The 20,685-nt window shown below is 34.2% G+C and overlaps 1 protein-coding gene across 2 annotated transcripts in view; it reads right to left on the minus strand.

The window, feature by feature from the left end:
• Window positions 1–20,685, minus strand: part of LOC126769932 (rho GTPase-activating protein 21) — a 310,744-nt gene that overhangs the window by 61,137 nt on the left and 228,922 nt on the right. The window contains exons 4-16 of one of the 2 annotated variants that reach the window (XM_050488935.1): window positions 18,995–19,171; window positions 18,406–18,669; window positions 17,952–18,190; window positions 17,221–17,799; window positions 16,729–16,943; window positions 16,319–16,426; window positions 16,092–16,172; window positions 15,433–15,606; window positions 14,981–15,034; window positions 14,256–14,364; window positions 13,379–13,468; window positions 12,479–12,578; window positions 11,863–11,946 (exon numbers count right to left, since the gene is read on the minus strand). In XM_050488935.1, coding sequence (XP_050344892.1) covers window positions 11,863–11,946; window positions 12,479–12,578; window positions 13,379–13,468; window positions 14,256–14,364; window positions 14,981–15,034; window positions 15,433–15,606; window positions 16,092–16,172; window positions 16,319–16,426; window positions 16,729–16,943; window positions 17,221–17,799; window positions 17,952–18,190; window positions 18,406–18,669; window positions 18,995–19,171 — 2,274 coding nt within the window. Of the gene's footprint in view, window positions 1–11,862; window positions 11,947–12,478; window positions 12,579–13,378; window positions 13,469–14,255; window positions 14,368–14,980; window positions 15,035–15,432; window positions 15,607–16,091; window positions 16,173–16,318; window positions 16,427–16,728; window positions 16,944–17,220; window positions 17,800–17,951; window positions 18,191–18,405; window positions 18,670–18,985; window positions 19,172–20,685 lie in introns of both variants that reach the window. The other variant, XM_050488936.1, reaches the window with a different exon arrangement.

The following is a 20,685-nucleotide window of genomic DNA, read 5'->3' on the forward strand; positions in this document are numbered from 1 at the left end:
TACGTTAAATATTTTATAAAATTTCTTTTTTTATACGAGTTCAACTCTTCGAATTGATTTGAATACTATAAGAGATATATTTGTTCGATCATAAAAAAAGGACAGCTTTTTTCGTTAACCTATATCTAAAAAGGGAAAAAATCGGTATATAGCTTCATTGTGCACAGTTTAATAAAGTTTACTAGCAAGCATTTGCTCTCATCGTGGCCCACATAAAAGCAACATTTCATTGTATATTGTTAAAACCTCATTATTCATGTCTCGCTAACTCATTCATTTTTAATATAAAAACGTTGTGAAAGAGCCCAGTTTTAGTTGCCTGAGTGCCCTATATTGTAACAAGCAGCGAAACTGCTGATGGAACTGAGCACTAATGAGGCACTAGACAGCAAGTGCATCGAATAGTATTGAGCTTAAATTAAATTTTTTTATAACCAGCCTCACCCGTCGGATATTGCCTGTGGTAATTTAAAAAATATATTTGTCTCAAAATAAAATTAAAAGTTGTCTGATTGATGACTATTTTTATGTAAAATCTATCTTCTTCTCTCTACATAAATAAAAGAAGGTCTACTCAAACGTTCAAGATTCTAAGTATTATAGATTAAAGAGTGTCAGGACATATACATCAAAAGTTTTATACCGAGCGGAAACTGAGGTAATGAACCAAAAAAAAAAAAATTAAGTAATTTTATGAGAGCTAACCATCGAAATGGAGTTCATCCATCGTACGATACGTATTAGTATGGTTTTATGAACTGCAATTAAATTTTATTTTCATGCAGTATATTATAGTAAGTGGCATGCAGCCCACATAAGTACTGCAGCGCTATATACATTAATGCGTGCATTAAAAAAAAACTAGTGCACAAATATAGAAAGTATAAATCTGATGGCTTAATTTCTCTGATTAATTATTATTATTATATTATAAACAAAGGTGACAAAATAAATCATTTAAGTTAACGTTATTTGATGTAAAAACCGAAATAGTCCAGTGGAAAGATTGTTACGTAAAGATCATGGGTTTAAATCTGAGAGCACCAGAAAGTTTTCGTGTGGTTCGAATTGTGTCTCATCTAGTGCTTTGTGAGAGTTTGAGAGAGTGTAGAGACAATAAACTCCTTCTATACTTATGATTTGACGTCAACATCTAAACAAGTGACGTGGGTATTTTATATTTTAATAATAGTTATCTTGCGTGTGGCGTCTATCGTTCGTAGTCCTACCCTATAATATAAGTTGCTTCCGAACCGATATCAATTACTTGACGTTAGAACGTGTTTATGGCGGATAAGATTTGACATTGAATATTTAAGGCATATCGTATTGTAAAATAAATTATTTGAAACGGTAATATTAGAAATTATTGTTTCAATGTATAGCATCTATACAAGATAGTCATCATGAGCCTAGGCTCATATAACACAGGGCCTAGGAACTGTGTTATATAAGTTATATATATATATATATATATATATATATATATATATATATAACTAACTTATATAACAAATTTATAATTTGTTATATATATATATATAACAAATGTCAAAAACATAACAGCATAAAACGATTTAATTTTAGCCTTAAGTATTATTTTTATATTATATTTAAGTTACGTAACATAACAATTAAAAAAATGAAAATGTATATACGTTTTACGTACAAATTAAAAAAAATATTATTTTATCATGTAATAACAAGGTTTATAATCGTTATTAAGGTCACAAGAAGCTTCACTTTTCTTTTAATATTTAAGGTCATTATTAAAAGAAATGTATGTCCGCTTGTCCGCCTGCAAATACCCTTGACTAATTTTTATTTTGAGTCGAGATTTTTTTCTATTCATATACAAAATTGAGGATGACTATGTCAATACTTTAATTATAATTAAGTACCATTTAGAAAAGTATGACTCTATTAAAATTTATCTTTCTTTAGTAAAGAACTCGAAACTTACGGTATAACACAATCATGAAATTTCAAAAAGAGATATGCGATATTGACTTTAATAATTATAACATTTAATCGATTCACGCGTCAAAATAGCATACCATAAGTCGGTTATCAATATTTTACGAGTGAGATACGAAGTGAGTTTGAATAGCACTGCAGTGATATACTAAGTGATAAATAATACATATCAATATCAATTTTCATAAATTTTTATGTTTTCGAAATACTTATTTAACATTAAACTATCAACGTTAAATATCAACAGTGATTATATGATAAAAAATATATATTTGAGTGCTCGTGAAAACGTAATAAATTGCGTTAGCAATTTTCATATATTAGCTCTGACGTTCGTTGCCTGCGGTTTCAATGGAATATATATGAGGAATTTGTCCTTGGTGAGGTCTAATACATAGCTCTTGTATTGTAAAACATTTTCTACTTCATTGTTACTTGTTAATTTACAAGGGCTTAGGGCGTGTTCGTACATTGTTAGACGAACTATTAAATATTTTCACTGCAAAACTACAAATTATTTTATGTAGAATGCAACTCTCGTTCATTAAATTTACTGAAATCTAGCTTCAGTAGATCTCTTGTTACATATGAATTACTCAAGCACTAATAAAAATAATGATATCGGATTTAGATAGGAAGTGAATTACAAAATAAAAAAACATTGTTCACGCTCGAAAAGATAAAAACAATAAACAAAATAGTACCGAAGTTCATTCGCTTATTGCGTATTTATATTTCATTGAGTTAAATTATTTGTAAGAAATTTTATAATAACAACATATAAGCTTAATAGGATAAACCCACAAGGCAGAGAACTCAGAATATTCTAATAAACACGTCGGATGCGGTTTTACGTAAAGTAACGCTCTAATAACTTTCATAATAAATTAAAACAGTCAAGGTTAAAATTGAAATCTCTTCTATAAATACTCTTCACAATCTAGATAACAAAAATGAGCACTAAAAATGTTTCTTCCATGAACATTTCCACGGTCGTACCGCGGATAGGAAACGAGAGAGCGTTTAAAAAAATAGGTTAACAAAAAACAGATACTAAGTATAACCAAAACTTAGTTTACTTCTCATTTTCAAGGGTTGAAATAAAACACACCACTTCACCTATTTAGTAAAAATTAGTTTCATTTATAGCGAGTGATATAGCTCTAAAGGTTCACATTATTTAACTGCGTATTAATATTGCCTTATCACTGTATCATAAGTTTTACTTTCATTTACACAAACATCGAACAAGCTAATCTAATTATATAAAATAATATCATGAATGACTACCAACGCATATCCTAATCTACAGGACACAGAAATAAAGTAGATGCGTTAAAATATACAAAGACACACACAAACACAACACACGCACATATCTAAAGACAAACAAATAAATATAGTCATATATTTACTGGTGGTAGGGCTTTGTGCAAGCTCGTCTGGGTAGGTACCACCCACTCATCAGATATTCTACCGCAAAACAGCAATACTTGATATTGTTGTGTTCCGGTTTGAAGGGTGAGTGAGCCAGTGTAATTACAGGCACAAGGGACATAAAATCTTAGTTCCCAAGGTTGGTGGCGCATTGGTATGTAAGCGATGGTTGACATTTCTTACAATGCCAATGTCGAAGAGCGTTGGTGACCACTTACCATCAGGTGGCCCATATGCTCGTCCGCCTTCCTATTCTATAAAAAAAAAATATCTTATTGATTCGACAACCGCTCAAATTGAAAATTATTTATTAATTTTCATTGTATCGTATCTATTATCTATATATATGTAAAAAAAAATTCTAAGACATTTATTTCTAAATTAATCTTGCAAGTATTTCTATCATAATGCATATCAAGATCATGTCCTCAAATGAAACAACAGAACTGCAGCGCGATGACATGCAGTTTGTTGCAGAAAGATTTATACCAAATCGCAAGACCTCATATTAGTTACATGTGATAGTCTCCTTAGTGCTATTTTCAAAGCAAGTATTACCTTCACCTTCTTAGTACAGTGCTAGGCCATAAATAGTCATGGCAAGCTGAGGCGAGACAAGGCGAGGTGTAGGTGTAGTGAGGCTAGGGCTGACGAGTACGAATTTTAGACAACATATTTTGATGTCCCATTTTCGGTAATTTAAAGTAAAAATACAATCATATTTCGGTTTACATATTTGTTACGATTACAGATAACATCCTCTATCCATAATTATATTGTGGCATGCTAATATAAGTGCTAAGACAAATAAAAAATAGGGCGATGACAACCCTAGATACAACTAGACCGCGAAATATCTTAAAATAAAGTTTAGTCATTCTATTGAATCCTCATTTAAATAATATTGTATCAATGCCATCTAGGAGAAGTGATTATGTTTATTATACATAATTATCACATGTATAATATAATGTCTTCTCTACAGAATCTACATTCCGAACCGGTGGTAGCTTTACATTAAATTTAATCAAGTAAAATATCAATTCAAAAGTGTCTCTAATAGCCTTTCGTAACATAAAATAAACTTTGATTTTGTTTTTGTTGAGAATCAATTGCTATTCGTTTAAAATAGTATGCATAATTATTTTAGTAAAAACAAATACTTTATCTCTTTTATACATAGCTTAGAGCGTACCCTTAAAGGGCCGTAAGCTTATCCGAGGCTACTCGAAGGGAGTGCAGCAGTGATTCATGATCCTGTTAAAGGATCGTATTATCCTCGACACATAATCATTTAAAAGGAAAACCTTTGCGTACAAACGAATGCGCAATTTCTATAATATAGTAATAGCTATCACGATTTGCCGTGCCGGCGTGGCTGCAGCCTTACGTGAAACCTGTCCACGTCGCGGTGTCTTTTCGGTCACGCAAATGTGTTTGATCCCTAAACCTAGATTTATGTGTCCAAACGAGTCAACGACGACTAAACACGTTCTTTCGCCTGTTTTGGTCAAGCTGTTTCGATCACTAAACACAAAAATGATTATATAATTTGTATATTACATCATTGAGCAAGCATTGCTTGGGAGAGATTTTAGTATAGTTGCGTCAGGGATACTTTCCTGTAATTATACTTGTTAAATTCGTTAAAAACGGGTCATGGAACAAATTCCGGATTGTATTATTGCTAACAATGCATAATCCTGTGAATAAAATTTTAATTCTTAATATAAATCACAGGGTTTAAAAAACTCTTAAACTCGAAAAACGACACATTTATGCCGACAGTTTATAATAAGAGCTTAATTAAATGTTAAAACAGTCAAACAGATAGGTACGCTATGAAACGTTTCACAATTATTTTAGACAATAAAACTTATATACAACTTAACCGAGTTGTGCTTTGTCGTTTCTATTATGTTGTAAGTTATTGACGATTAGCATAAATAACTGCCTCGTTATTCTAGTAGCTCGATTATATGGCTCCTATCCCGATGTTCTCAAATCCCGGGTCGAATCAGTTAAAAGTTATTGGATTTTTTCGTCAAGGAGTCCTCAGCAACAACTTGGAATGTGGAATTTCCTTGCCAAAGAAAACAAGTGAATCCGTTGTGTCGTTCAGCGCTGAATTGTCTCTGATCGTAGCAGATTGTCGCAGTGATCTGCGACTGTGCACACACACCTGCTCTATACAATCTCCTACGCTAGAGCTACACTTTGAGTTTCGCTGCCGAGTCCGATTTCCGAACTGAGCTTCTCAATTTAAGTTTCTGTCAATATTTCTAATATAATACTAACCACATTTAATGTAATATATTTTTATTAGCTCATTAAATCTACAAAATCTAACAACTATTTATTTCGAACGTAATTAGTTAAATTGTAATAAAAACGCAACCATAAGAAGTTTTTAAATTTCATGTATAATAATTAGAGACCTTCCTTTAATTTAAATATAACGTAATCGCTCGCTTTTGACAAATTTCCGTTATATTTATTAAGTGTCAACATAATCAATATGTATTTAGTGTAACGACTTTGTTATGACAATCACTATAAACTGTATAAATTAAGAATAGACTAGAAACCCGCCCCGACTTCACACGTATAAATAAAAAGCTTTAAAACTATTATATATATTTTTGATATAATACAAATATATACTTATAATAGGGTTTTGTGCAAGTCCGTCTAGGTAGGTCCACTCCTCACGGTAGTATGCGCAAGCGATCCCGTGGCGTCCCCCGAAAAGACGGTGTGGATAGCACTGGTTTTTTAGTGAGTATTCCGGTGCCTTCAGCGTCGGCGAGCCCCACGTACCCCCCCACTTCATGTGGGGGAAACGCGTAAATGGTAGGTCCACTCATCACATATTCTATCGCCAAAAAGCAATACTTAGTATTGTTGTATTTAGTATGAACTCTAACCAAAGACGTACGACGTTGGTGACCCATTGGCGTTATAAATAAAGGTTCATATTCTTTACGTACAAGATAAAATACCGTAACCGTAACCGTAACAGTCTGTGAATGTCCCACTGCTGAGCTAAAGGCCTCCTCTCCTCTTTTTTTGAGGAGAAGGTTTGAAGCTTATTCCACCACGCTGCTCCAATACGGGTTGGTGGAATACACATGTGGCAGAAGTTCAGTGAAATTAGACACATGCAGGTTTCCTCACGATGTTTTCCTTCATCGTAAAGCACGAGATGAATTATAATCACAAATCAAGCTTATGAAAATTCAGTGGTGCTTGCCCGGGTTTGAACCCACGATCATCGGTTATGATTCACGCGTTCTTACCACTGGGTCATCTCGGCTTCAAGATAAAATACATAGAGCACTAATTAAAATGTCTATGGGCAGCGGTGACCACTTACCATCAGGCCTATTTACCAGTCCACCTACCGATTTTATATATATAAAAAATATCCTATAATCTCCTATCATTATTTATAACAACTCACTCATTTCGTTTTCAAATGCTTTCGCTAACTAAGCAAAAGCATTAACATGAACTAATATGCAACATACAATATACTACGCAATTCCTTATCAGCACTTATTGCACGGAACTAGCCAAAATAAACAAACAAAACTTACCTCTTTTGTAATATTAGTATGATTTTAAATAAATACATTCGAAATTATCATTTAGTCTGATAAAATAATACTGTTCCATTTATTAAGATATCGACACTGGATTTAAGATATTATATCCATTGATTAATTTGCACCGCAAAGCTTGTAGTGTTATTTGTTGATTTTAAGTTTTATATACGACATAGTTTACTCCTATTTATTTGATAAATATTAAAATTAACATTGGAATTTATGAAATAATAATTGTTTTCAAATGTTTGTTAATAATATAAACACTTTTGAATTATCATATACAAATATATTACATATATATGTTAAGTCTAGGTGACGCTACCATCATTAAAGAATGTAGATTCTACCGAGTGGGACATAAGTACTCGTTTTATATATATTTTTTAATTTATTGTCAGATAAACAAAATAACACTTGATGGTGACTTTTGCCCATAGACACTGTCAGTTTAAGAAATGTATGCCATTTCTTGAATCGTCAATGCGCCGTCAATCATGCGATGATATGTTATGATCCCTATAATATTACCAGGCGGTTAATATGTTGTAAAAATAACTAGTGAGAATCATATATACCTGCACAAAACCTCACAATTGGTAAATATAAATAATGTGATATTTGGCGAATCTTACGATTTTTTCGCGCTTGATTTATAAGAAGGATACAATGAGAGTCGTCGCTGATCAGCGAAAGCCGTGGCAGAAAATCGTGCACTTTTTATTGAAAGTAGGAAATGGACTATAAGTCCGAAAGAGCAATCCGTTCTCTTCAATTATTCTTTATAGAAAGTTACATCAGTATTGTAAAAACAAATAATAAAATCAAGATAACAATGATATAATTGACTCTATAAACATTTAAAATAATATATTTACATATTTAATTTTAACACATATACTTATATAACAAACATTATTTGATAGATTCTACAAATAGTTGAATTTTGAAATATCATTATTGATTCGAACGAGCCGAGGTGGCTCCGTGGCAGATCACGTGAAACTTAAACAAAGATCCCGAATTCAAACCCAAGCAAGCATCACTGAGTTATTGTGCCCTTTAGTTAAGTTGGATGTCAATCATATCGTGCTTGGTCGTGATAGATACTAGCGGATGAAAGCGCCGAAAGATCGAAGGATATTGGTTTACGATACCTTTGCCCAGCACATGGGTAGTGGGATATGGGCTGATATTTTTATACTGATTTAATTTTTTAACATAATTTTATTCAGCCAGTAATTTAGTACTGACGATCGGAACTAACATATCAAACAAAATGTCAGAACTAGATTTTCCTGTGTCAAAAGTCAATTGGCATAAACTGAGCTTATAACTTCGCTTGAGCTACTAAACCGTTATCTTTACACTAATAAACGTTTTGAAATGCTAGCGTTCAGTTCTGAGAAAGCCTAAATCTAGCTGCCGGAATGTCTTCCGTGAAAGTGAATTTCATATTTACGTAAAATGATCCTTATAATAATGGATGCAAGGCGAAACAGTCAATGTTCTCTCGTAGAGTATCGATGTTATAGCGATGCCCGTTTATTGCGTCGAGAAATATGTTAGTCGTATTAATGAAATAGCAAACGGTATTCAAAGAAAATTAAGCGTATTGTCGCTCTTTGATCAGTTGTGATGGAGAGTCTAGTCTAGCCTGCAATACATTTCATATTATATTTGTAAGACATGGATTTAAGAAATATACGCTTGATATAATGATTGCATTAGAATTATTTATACTCTAATACAATGCAATCACTGAACTTGCAGGTGTTATGTGTGTTTTCTTCAAATTATGAGTATTTTTTCAAAAATTCATCTAATAAAAAATTTATAATTATGCAACCAAACAATATTGAGATATAATGCAACACTATTCGTATACTAGAAATAAATAATAGATTTCATATAAAATTTTTTTTTATTAAAAAGGGTTTTTTCATTTAGCCAAACGAGTTAATATGGCATACATTGTATGGTCTTGGTCTAAATCTTTGCTAAAAAAGTGTACGACAGTTCAGCTCAATCAGTCGGGCTGGTTTAAAATTCAGTTACTAGATTGGACCCGTACATATAGGTGAAATAATTAGTTAAATTACAGCTTGTAAAACAGTAACATGATAATTTCACTATTATTGTTACTCAGTCGTTTTTCTGTCTACGAGGACGGAAACAATTTACACATGAAAGAACTTACACGACACAACATACAAAGCAAAATAACATTTTATTAAATTATATTAATGTATAAATACAAAAATAAAGACGCGGTCCCTTCTCGTTCCGTTCCGTGTGAAGAATTTGTCGTTAAATTCTTCTCGAATATATCGCTGGGTCGTCTTTTAATTTACTACATAAAGAAGGACGGACGACACCCGTCTTACGTAAGTAAACGATTTTATGTGTCGCTGTGTTGTGACATTTACAGTTTTGCGGGAAAGGTCACACACTCCGAAAATAATATCGTTTGGAAATATTATAGGCAATGTTTTGAAAACTTCTTGTGCTTTGACGAAAGACTACCAATATATTTAGAAGATTTACGGTTTGTATGTACTCGTATGTTACCCAAACGCTCTTTCATTTATATCTTCACTACCATGAGATTACAGTGGTTGACTTCTTGTACATCTAATAAAAACCGTACTGTTTATACTCGAAAAATTCGTTTGTATGATGGGAGTGATGGTGTGACTATTTTATAGTAAAATTATTAGCGAACAGCAAAATTATAACGCATTTTTTAAAAGGTTGACAGCTGTTTTTTATTTTAAGTGTTAGCACTGGCTAACGATAGCAAAATAATTATTGAAAAAATAGGCATTTGAATAAAGAAGGTTGTCAAAATATTAAATATAGGATAATGGACAAAGCGACATTGAACAGACATATAATTGCTAAATAAACAAAAGCAAGTATAAATAAACCGGTTCAATTTGGTTTTATTAAAACACGAGTTAACAAGAAACTTCTATGCGTTCTATCCACGTATTTTCTTTTATATTTTTATGATTTGTTCCAGATAGACATTTTTTTCTGTCAGCTTGTGACCTCGACAGTTTTTTTGTCGAAGACAAAGGCAAAATGTCAATAAAAAAAATCTAAGATCGTGGTAAAGATCCAAATTAAAAATATGTCATGAAAATTTTGAAATTAGAATTTTTATATTAATTTAAAATTTGTTCGATGTCAACTGTAATTGACACCAAACAAATTTTAAATTAATATAAAATATTATTATTATTATATAAAATATTATAACTGTAATTTGGTAATTTCATGATATTTTACTAGTTAAAGTTAAATTTTATAAATGTATTAAGCGTACCACGGTGATTACAAAAGAGTTTTGTTCGTTATCGATAGCAGCTAGGAGGTCATCAACATCATTAAATATAATCCAGCAATATTATCTTAAATACAAAAAATCATCCATAAGTTCGATTTTAAAGGCTTGTAATAATAATTTTATAAGGAGATCCGTGTGGGCGTATTGTTTATAGGTTTTACCGTGAAAACACGCCGGAAACAACAAATTACAGGTAAGTGCTTTATGTTTGCGCGTCACTCGAGCTGCTTAGGAAATGTTAAAAACGAGGACTCGACATTACGTGACTTATTTCTCGGTGCATTAAGAAATGGGGATAAAGTAACATGAATCACACTTTAGTAAGTAATTATAATGTCTATTTATATGTACGCATATGACTATGTTTTGGTTTTAAGCTGTTCTAACCATGCTAGGTTTGTTTGGTTTGAGGTTTTCAACCTTGTTTGATAAGACAATTTTTATGTACGTTCTTTACAGCGTTAATATCTGTTTGAAAAAGAATACTACATTTATTAAAATTGAATTTATGAAATTCGTGGTAGAAATATAAATTACATTGTAATTAAAGAATATTTATTGTAAGTTATCATCTTAACATCGCAACAAACACAGCTGTCATGGTTGTCTTCACCGAATTGGCCGGCTTGTGTAGTTAAGGGCACGAGGAAGCCAGGTGCTCGCGTCTTTATGGCGCACAGGAAATGTACGACAATTCTTATGATAAGGAGGATATCTATGGAATTCATAATTATATGGATCCTTATGGCGATAATTGGAAAATTTATTGCGATATTTTATTGTGACATTGACCGTATGGTATTAATTTTAAAAATTAAATTTGTCTCATGCAGATCTAACCGACTGGTAATATTTATTTCGAATTTATTTTAAACATTCCTATGTATATATATTAAAAAAGTCGTTTTAACTGGAGTATAAAATACAAATATATTTAATTGCACTAAATATGGTCGTAAAGTGATGTTACGTTTGTGAACGAACAAAACAATGCCATGAAAAATTCCACATAAACAATAATTCCATTAGCAATAGTGATCGAAATATTTGCTCATCGGTGGAAAGAGGACGCTCTAAGTTAAATGGATGACTTTTATCTGTATCGCAAAAATTTATGAAGTACGTTTATTGATTCATTTAAAATAGTTAAGAAAATAACAGAAAATATCGTATAGTTTTAGTTTTAATATAAGCATATTATGTATGAATACATACAATTATTTCATTCTTTTAACTGATTTAATTAACACATAATATTAAAATTATATACATTTATAATTAAAAAAAAAAAATCATCAAACCAAAAATTCATTAATTAATCATAGCTCAGTTTCGATTTTCTTGTTTACACGACTGTTAAAAAAGGAGTGTAATGTGTTTAATTCATTCATGACATTTCAATGACATTAAAATAAATCTGCATTAAAAATTTTAAAGTTGAGCTATTGAGAAAATGAAAACACATTTAAAGATTATGACTTCACTAACCTGAGTGGGATGATGTCTGTAAAGGTAGAGCTTGGTGCCTTGCAGAACCGCCCACACCTGTTTCCAGGATCTGTCACTTGCGCGCTGAAAAATATATCTTATAAGAAAATAGTTATGGATATATAATGTGTTTTAAAATATATAGATTTTTTCTGTTTTTTTAACTATATATTTTTTAACTATATAAAATAGGCAGTCATCTAACTGCCTCGTTTATGTTTATCTGACTATAATACTAACGAAATGAAAAAATAATTATTAAAGCATAATAATTGAAAAACAAGATGAACGGTTAATTCTTCATTTTCGAATACAATTTTCTAAAGCACCTAAGGGATTAACAGGTTAAGGCCTCCTCTCCCTTTTGAGGAGAAGGTTTGGAGCTTATTCCACCACACTGATCCAATACTGGTTGGTAGAATACACATGTGGCAAAATTTCAATGAAATCAGACACATGCAGGTTTAGTCACGATGTTTTCCTTCACCGTCAAGCACGAGATGAATTATAAACACATGAAAATTCACGCGTTCTAACCACAAGCCATATCGGCTTACTTAAGATTAATTATAACTTTTGTCATACATTCTAAACGACTTATAAAATAAACCGTTACCTTTCCATTGCTGACCACCATTTTGATTTGTACATTGCCTTGCACGTCTGCTTCCAAGGCTTCAGTACTCTCAGCTGCCTCTTCGCCTTTTTTCTCCGGACTAAACACATATAAAAATAATATTACAATATTCAAAGTTAATTTGTTGATGATAATGATTTTAAAATATCTGAGCAAGCGAAACTAAATCGACCGAGCGACATCTACAAACATTATTTCATTTCATAGTTGCAATGTTGCACAAGTGTAGCCGAAGCTTTATCAAACTCCCCCCTTTATCAAATTTACCCCTGTGTTCAGTCGAAATATCTTTGTTGGTGATATGTTGATTTAAAGTAAAGTTAGTTAGTAGCATTATAGATGATTTTGTCATCACGTTCGCTTTAGTTTCGTTTAGTCGTTCAGCTACCTCTTAGTGTCAGAAACCGTATCTTATCTCCTAAAAGCTATACTGAATGCAATACATTAACAACATATAACAATACATGCTACACCTAAACAACGTTCGTATCCCCAACGTCATGTCATGCAATACAAAATCATGCAACAGTTATTGATGAAAACTATATTTTATCATTAACATATAACTACGTCCAAAAAGCTCACATTGTACAATCATTTTACCTATTCATAAAACATAGCTATTTAGTGATTTTTAGTTATAATTACGGCTTTGCAATACGAGAATTTCTATTCGCTTTTTGCTTTTTTTTTTAATTCAAATGATTTATGATATTATTGGTGATGGCGATCTAGTGGCATGGACGGCTATTCTCAAAGTTGTGAAAAGTTTTGCGGAAAATAGATAGCGCCATCTATCATTCAAATGCTCTAAATAGCCACACATTTTAAAGCGTCATCTATGGGCGAGTAGCGAAACCGCGACGTCATGCGACGTACCGCACGGGGAGGGTGGCTTGAGGGTCGAATATTCGCAGCAACGGTGTTATGTCTTCAGTGAAACGTGGAGGGCGCCATTTTCGGTAAGCACTGCGTTTTTTTACAAAACACAGATACAACAAAACCAATAATGCACAATAACCCCTTCATTTTTATATACGCATGTTCAATTGTTAGATAACAAGTAAGATGGTTGTGGAATGAGGTTACATTACTGTTTAAAAAAAAAACTTATATTATAATTATTCGTCTATCTACAACAAACAATGTGATGTACGTTTCACGATAATACAAAGAATGGGGTGCTTTACGGACCTACTACATTCAAAACACCTTACATGTTAATGAGAATTTGTAACACTTTTAATTATACTGAATGTTAACTACTCAGGGTCTACTGGATAGATTTATAATGGTAACAAACATTTCACTTATATCTGCCATATGTAAAACTACGCACTACCCATAACTGTACCCAATATATTATATATATAATATCTCATGTTGATCGTGATATGGAATGGAATTAAAAAAACATAAGTGCACAAAATTAAAATTTAAAATTAAATAAATGTTATAGTTATTTGAAGACAATCTATATTTATTTCAAATAAATAAATAAATATTGGAATGTTTGAAAATATAATATACCTCAAAGAAAAATCGATGGTCGTCTCGTCTCTGAGGTTTTATAAAACTTATAAAATATTTTATTCCTGAGACATAATTAAAAAACTGGACAATAATATATATATTTTAAGGCTATATAAGTTTACACTAAAATTAATTTACACCAATTTAATTTAATTTATTTCTGGCAGATATAAACGACATTCCTAAATGTGATTATAAAACAAGTTGAAAATGAGTGAAATACCTTCTGAGAGCGAGATGATCAGCGTCGGGTTCAACATCACTGTCTAAATGTAGTCGATCACCCCAGGTTGCTTTCAAATAGGAAACCCTGCGCATTGCACGTTCCTCTTCTGCTAATAAAAAATAGACCAATTAAAAAAGTCTCTTATATAGTTCTGCATTGCTTTTCTGCAAGAACTCAACTTCGTTACTCATCCGCGAAATGTTGACAACCGACTTATGGTGGTATAGTATTTTGATGCGTGTATTTATTTAAGAGAGATTAGCCAACTACGCAGGAGATATTATAGTGCACAAGTGTGTGCGCAAACACACTCTCTATTCCCTAACTCTCATAATCTGATGAAACGGCAATCCGACACGACCGGAAAGAGTTCAGGCGCAGAACCAACGGCTTTACGTTCTTTCCGAGACACGAGAGTGTATACACTTCCAACTTCTAAAGTCTGGGCTGCTACTGAGAATTTTCTGACAGAAAAACCCAATAACTTTTTATTGGCCCGACCTGGGAATTGAAACCAGGACCACCGGGTCTGCGGCCTTACATCAAGCCACTGGACCAACGAAGCAGTTACTGTCGCATATCACTTCTTACTTTCTCGACCGTTTTCTGTGGTGCGTTTCGAGTTTGTTCTTACAGAATAGCCCTACAGGAATCTCTATACTATATATTATATACGTATATATATATGTATATATTAATGAATGTTTTTATTGTTTACTGACCTCCCATTTGTGCATCTTTCTTCTGTCGTCTTGTCACCAAATCATCAGCAAAACCTGTAAATATTGTTGTTTAATATATCGTCGAATGCAAACTGAATTTAGTTAATATATTAAACATCGAGTATCACGAACGGTTAGTTGGCATTAGTAGCACACGTAGAAGCACACACATCGCATTCCGTTAATGATGCTATCAGCGAAGAAGGTGGGTTAGATCCACGATGCTCCCTCCCTAATGATTTCCTGGTATTTATTTTTGGGTATAAGCCATGCAAGGTATCTTCGTTAACAAAAATGATTTTCATTCTAATATAATATAATGGCAGTGATCCCTCTAGAGATAATACTCCAGTTTGTAAGTCGATTAGTAATGCTAGGAGCTAAAGCTGGTTGCAGTTCGCGAGGGAGGGAGCGAGAGGGAGTCGAGGCAGTCGCAGGCGAGTCTGCTGGACCTGAGTCGGCGGGCGTGGTGGGCGTGGGCGAGGCCGAGGTGGAGGCCGAGGGGGAGGGCGGCGCGAGGCTCAGCTGCGTCGGCCTCTGCGGGCCCTCGCCCGGCAGCGACACGCGGTTCATCGCCTCCATCTGTTCTCTGTTCAGCCCCATTCGTCTCTTCGCGTGACTGCCATCTTGGAGCGGAACATGCCATTAGAGCCTCCGCGTTACCGCCATGTAGCATTTTTACGGCGCGTAATAAACCGCCGATCGCTAAGCGAGTTGCGATGCCAGAGCGATAATACTTTTCACCGGAAGATGGCGTTAACATTTTATTTATGAATATTTCATTTAATCTTATCTGTTCAATTAACAAAGGGTTCTTATGTTTAGAATAATAAAATGTAACGCCATCTAAGACTAATAGTTACCCAAGTTTAGTGAACATTTGTAATTTTGCTTAACTTTTCATTTATTTTTTATATATAATGTGGCTTAGAGTGAAAATGCAGCAAAAGCATATGTGACTAAACGATATAATTCCTGTCTCCTGAAATTCGATTTACTTACCAAGAATGACGAACCAATTTTTAACGTAACTACAAACAAAGAACTAAAATGTTTCGCTAAAACTTTATCACTCGTTAGGTGAATATGTGTATAAAATGAAAGTCCTCACCTGTGGCATGATGTCTTCTAATAGATAATCCTTCACTACCGGTACTATTTGACCTTGTTCGCATTTGAACCTTTTCTGTTTCTAAAAAAATACATTTCTCTTACTCAATCTAATCAAATATGAAAACTATTATTAAAGCATGACATCTACGGAATAGCTAATGAGTGTTATCCTATATATTTTCTTTATATGATACTAAATTTTTTTTGGTAAATGGATATACCAACCGGGCGTGTATCCTTCTGGAGGTGGACAATGGAGGTGTTTGCTGCCGGTGATCATTAACTGATTTCCTGATAGGCTCCCGCCGAGGAGGGGCGACTCTTGCTCTAAATCTGGTTACATACAATTTATAATTTTAACCATTTCATATTGAAAAAAGTAATTTTCTAAAAGTATGTGAACTAAGTTGATACTAATATTGTATATATTATGTATTGAATCTTAAGAATATATCTGTTTGAAATGAATATACTTCTGCTATGAAAGTTTGCACATACATGTACTCTTCGTGAAAAAGGTTTGTATGCTATTGACTTTGTTATAACTTGCCACAAGATGGCGCTGCATCACATGACCTATACTAGTAAGCCGATCGTCATGACAATTATATAAACATGTACACAGTAACACTAACCATGCTGAGGTTGTACATCCAGTGACCTGGCTTCTCTTCTTACTGTTCGAGTTTCGAACTCCTTCCTTCTCAAAGCTACGCTCGGCTCTAATCTCGTGGTTGAAAGGCGGGCGAGTTCACTTCTGGCGACTTCTGTTCGTCTCTCGCCCACACCGCGCGCTTCTTCGAGCTGTCGTGTGCGCGCCGTGACCAACTGGAGCTCAGGTACTGGGTATCTGAAACGATAAGTAATACAAAAATCATACTGATCTAAAAAGCTAGTAATTATTGTAAATATACTTTTTTAAAAAAAAAAAAATTGTCGAGGCAATGAGCCGCTAGATGGTAAAGATGGTTTGTCTTGATATTATATATTGGAACTGTAAACATTTCAAACCATTCTGACGGTATGTAATAGCACGTTAGCCATACATACTCTTACCATCCTTAGGCTTTTCTCATACCATCGATTTGTATAACAAAATCTGTCTTATTAATAATAATTGAATTTACCTATTATCTTGATTACTAGATGAAGCGTTTTCTTCTCTGAACTCTATAGATGATCCGTTGCTTAATGTTCCGACGTTCGTGCTCTGGGCGTTAGGCGAACTTTCGTGTATCTTGGACAACGTCGCTACGAATTGACTTTTATCTTGTTTTAATCTATTTTTATCGTTATGCGTGCCATTCAATTCACCATAGCCACTATATGTCCCACTGTCTACGCTCGTGGCACATTCTTCTTTTCTCTGTTCCTGGTTCTGTGGCTGGTGAAGCGGTGGTGGTGGGGAAGCTGCTAGCGGCGGGGAAGAAGCAGGCGGTGGCCAAGCTGGCTTCTGTAGCTTCTGTGGCCTGGCGTAGAACTCCTTCTGCTTAATTGACGGTGGGGCGTCCGGGGTGACCCATCCTGTAGGTTGACTCGGACGTCGAAGGAAGGCCTCCTTCTGCTCGAGACTCTTTCGTATTCGGGAGAGGATAATCGAGTCGTCCAGCTCTCGGCCTGTGAGTGTCGAATTCGAATCAAAGGAACCGAGACTGTCTTTGCTCTCCGCTGCTGATGATGGTAGAGAAGTGTCAGACTCTCTTCTGCTGTGAACCATAGATTACATATTAATTAATTATCGCATTTTAGAGCAGAAATAAAGACAAATAATAATGTGTACTAAATGAAGAACTAAAAATGTGCACATACATTTTTAGTTAATTTCTTATAAAGTAACATAATTCTCATACGTTCTTACCCATCATGTAATAGATAATGTTGTGTAGTTGATAGTCGCGGTCCATCGTATCTAGATGGTGGCGCTACCGTTGCGTATTCAGGATCCTCGCGATGTCTGGAGGGTGCTTGAGGAGCTGGCAGGGCCGGCAGCCGCGGCCGTCTGTAAGCGTCGAACAGACGCGACTCGTGTTCCGTCACCGCCGGCATTTCGATCGGACGTTGATTTGTCTCTGGGTTGTATGCCGCTTCACTAAAATACTGGAAACAAGAACAGTAGCCATTAGGTGATCTCATCGTGACAATGAAGAAATCTCTTTAAATTCTACTGTGACCTTCTGACTTAAATTTCACCCAAAAATTCTATTTCCTTTGCTTTGTTTTAATTTACTTCACTGACTAAAATATTATTTTCTACTATTAAGATGTAGTGTTGAGCCCGTCTTTATATGATTTTGTATAATAATACAAATTACCCTTTGCAACAAATCGTGATCCCTTGGCACAACAGTGAGCCTGAGCGTCCTGGGCTCCCTCTGCGCTAGCTGCACGACCCTCGCGTAGGGCGCACGCGACCTGCCGCAGGCGACCGGCTCGCCGTTGACGGCCAGCACGCGGTCGCCGGCGCGCAGGCCCGCCGCCGCCGCCGGTCCGCCTGGCCGCACCGACCTTACGAAGATCGTGTCCATTGGCGCACCAACAGCGCCAACGGCCAGGTGACGCGCATCTTCATACAGTTCCTGTAATGTTTAAATACATAATTTTAACATCATATTTAAATTTAATCTAATTATTAATCTTAATCTTTAATCAATTAAAATGAAAATCACTCTCTATTCAAGTGGGATTTTTTGTGCACTTTTGATTCGTCCTGTTACAAGATTAAATTAAACGCATAATAAGTCTTTTATATTAATATAACGAAAAATCATGTATGAATGTTTTAACCTTATGGTTAAAGTAATTTAATTTCTAAGCAAATTAATTTCAAAAGAGATTAGATTATTTTAATATTTATATGTAGAGTATTTTAATTTAAATTATATATTTACTTACTGTATTTACCTGTAACGACTCCGGTGGGTAAACAACAAGATGTCTCAACGTAAAACCGAAGCCGTGCCGCGCGTCCGGCCGTTGAATAACGATAGTGCGTGGCGCGGAGCAATGCGAGGCTGGTGGCGCAGAAGCAGCGGTCGGGGGTGGCAAAGCTATCGGCGGAGCGTGAACAATCGGTGGTGGCTGAAAAAAAATCCATTTATTATTAAATATTCATATCAAATATTTCATTGTCAAAGTAATATACATTTATATGTATATTATTTTGACGATGAAAAATTACAACAAATTTGTTTCTCATCTCGCCTGTAAAGAAGCGCCCGTAAGTAGTTACTAATGCAAGAAATAATTTACAACGCAAAACCAGATTGTGAGCGTCACGACAACTATTCTACGGATCGACTAGTGGCCGGATGTCATAACTATCTAAGGAGCTTGCCTGTGGAGTTGCTAATAAAAAGTCGTAGAGCCTTAGATGTTTTATCAAAGTATGTTTACAGGGAGTGAAGATTATCCTGATGATCTTACTTTGTAAAACAGGAAAACCGTTAAGGTAAAATCATACTTGTCCTTAGGCTTCAGTTTGTTTCAATAGACGTTTATAGATTGTGATATTAATATATACTAAGCAGTATATGTTCGTGTAATGGGAAGCCTTTTCAATTGTCGCTGCATTTATTATAAGTACAGCAAACGATGGTTGCTTTACGCACGTCTGAATGCGAGCTACCCACGCTTTGTCGCCGGTACTGTGATTGCAAGTGCAAGTTCTCAACACTCCAAGGATATACGACAGATTTATGAGACTAATCCTTGAATGATATATTATACTTGATTAGAAATGAATTTCATTTATAACTTCTAATATTTTCTGGTTAACTCAAAATGTTAAACTTTTTTTTAGTCCATATTTAAAATTTATATTTTGAATCAATGATGTTCAAGATGCTTTAACTTATACGATATACGCCGTTTGTTTGATCTGTTTCAATGTTACTGGAAAACCCATGACTGGAATAAGCCCAGTATCAGGTTTCTAACATAAGGCCCTTATAAGTTAACCAGATTTTCTGTCAACGTTCCCTTCCGGCTTCATAAGGCTGCCGTGTATATTTTTTCCCCCGCATCTTCGTTAAGTATCCCTTTTCGTTATTTGAAACCTTACTTTTCAATTAGAATTCATACATTATGTAAACAGATTCAGTATAACAAGATTATGTAAACTCAACTAGCTTTTTCAAAGATGAGACGATTTTCCAAGAACTTCCTTATTTAATCGTATTAACGATTACGACATCGTTCTTACGTAAACGAAATCATCATACTGAAGTAATTAAATTATGATTTATTATAAACGTTAAATGTCATACCCATTACCAATGATGAAGTCAATATTTATGTGGAGAGTGAGATCAAGCCATTATATTATCATGTGATTGAGGAATATTAAAGATCCAACGTAAAGTCGAGCAATTCCAATAATTAATAAATTATAAACCTAATAAATAAGATTATAAAGTAGTAAATCTAACGCAAGATTTTCTTAAGTTATTAGAATCGCTACTGGATGGTGCCGTGATTCGTTAACAGCTTTATAGATGCGGTTAATATTGTATTCCAAGGTTTAATTAAGGGAGAGTTGTTCGTGTATGACAGCCTGCGGTTACTGACGGTGTAAGTATTATTTAATAGCGGTC

The sequence above is a fragment of the Nymphalis io genome, chromosome 8, assembly GCF_905147045.1.
Source record: "Nymphalis io chromosome 8, ilAglIoxx1.1, whole genome shotgun sequence".
NCBI classification, from domain to species: Eukaryota; Metazoa; Arthropoda; class Insecta; order Lepidoptera; family Nymphalidae; genus Nymphalis; species Nymphalis io.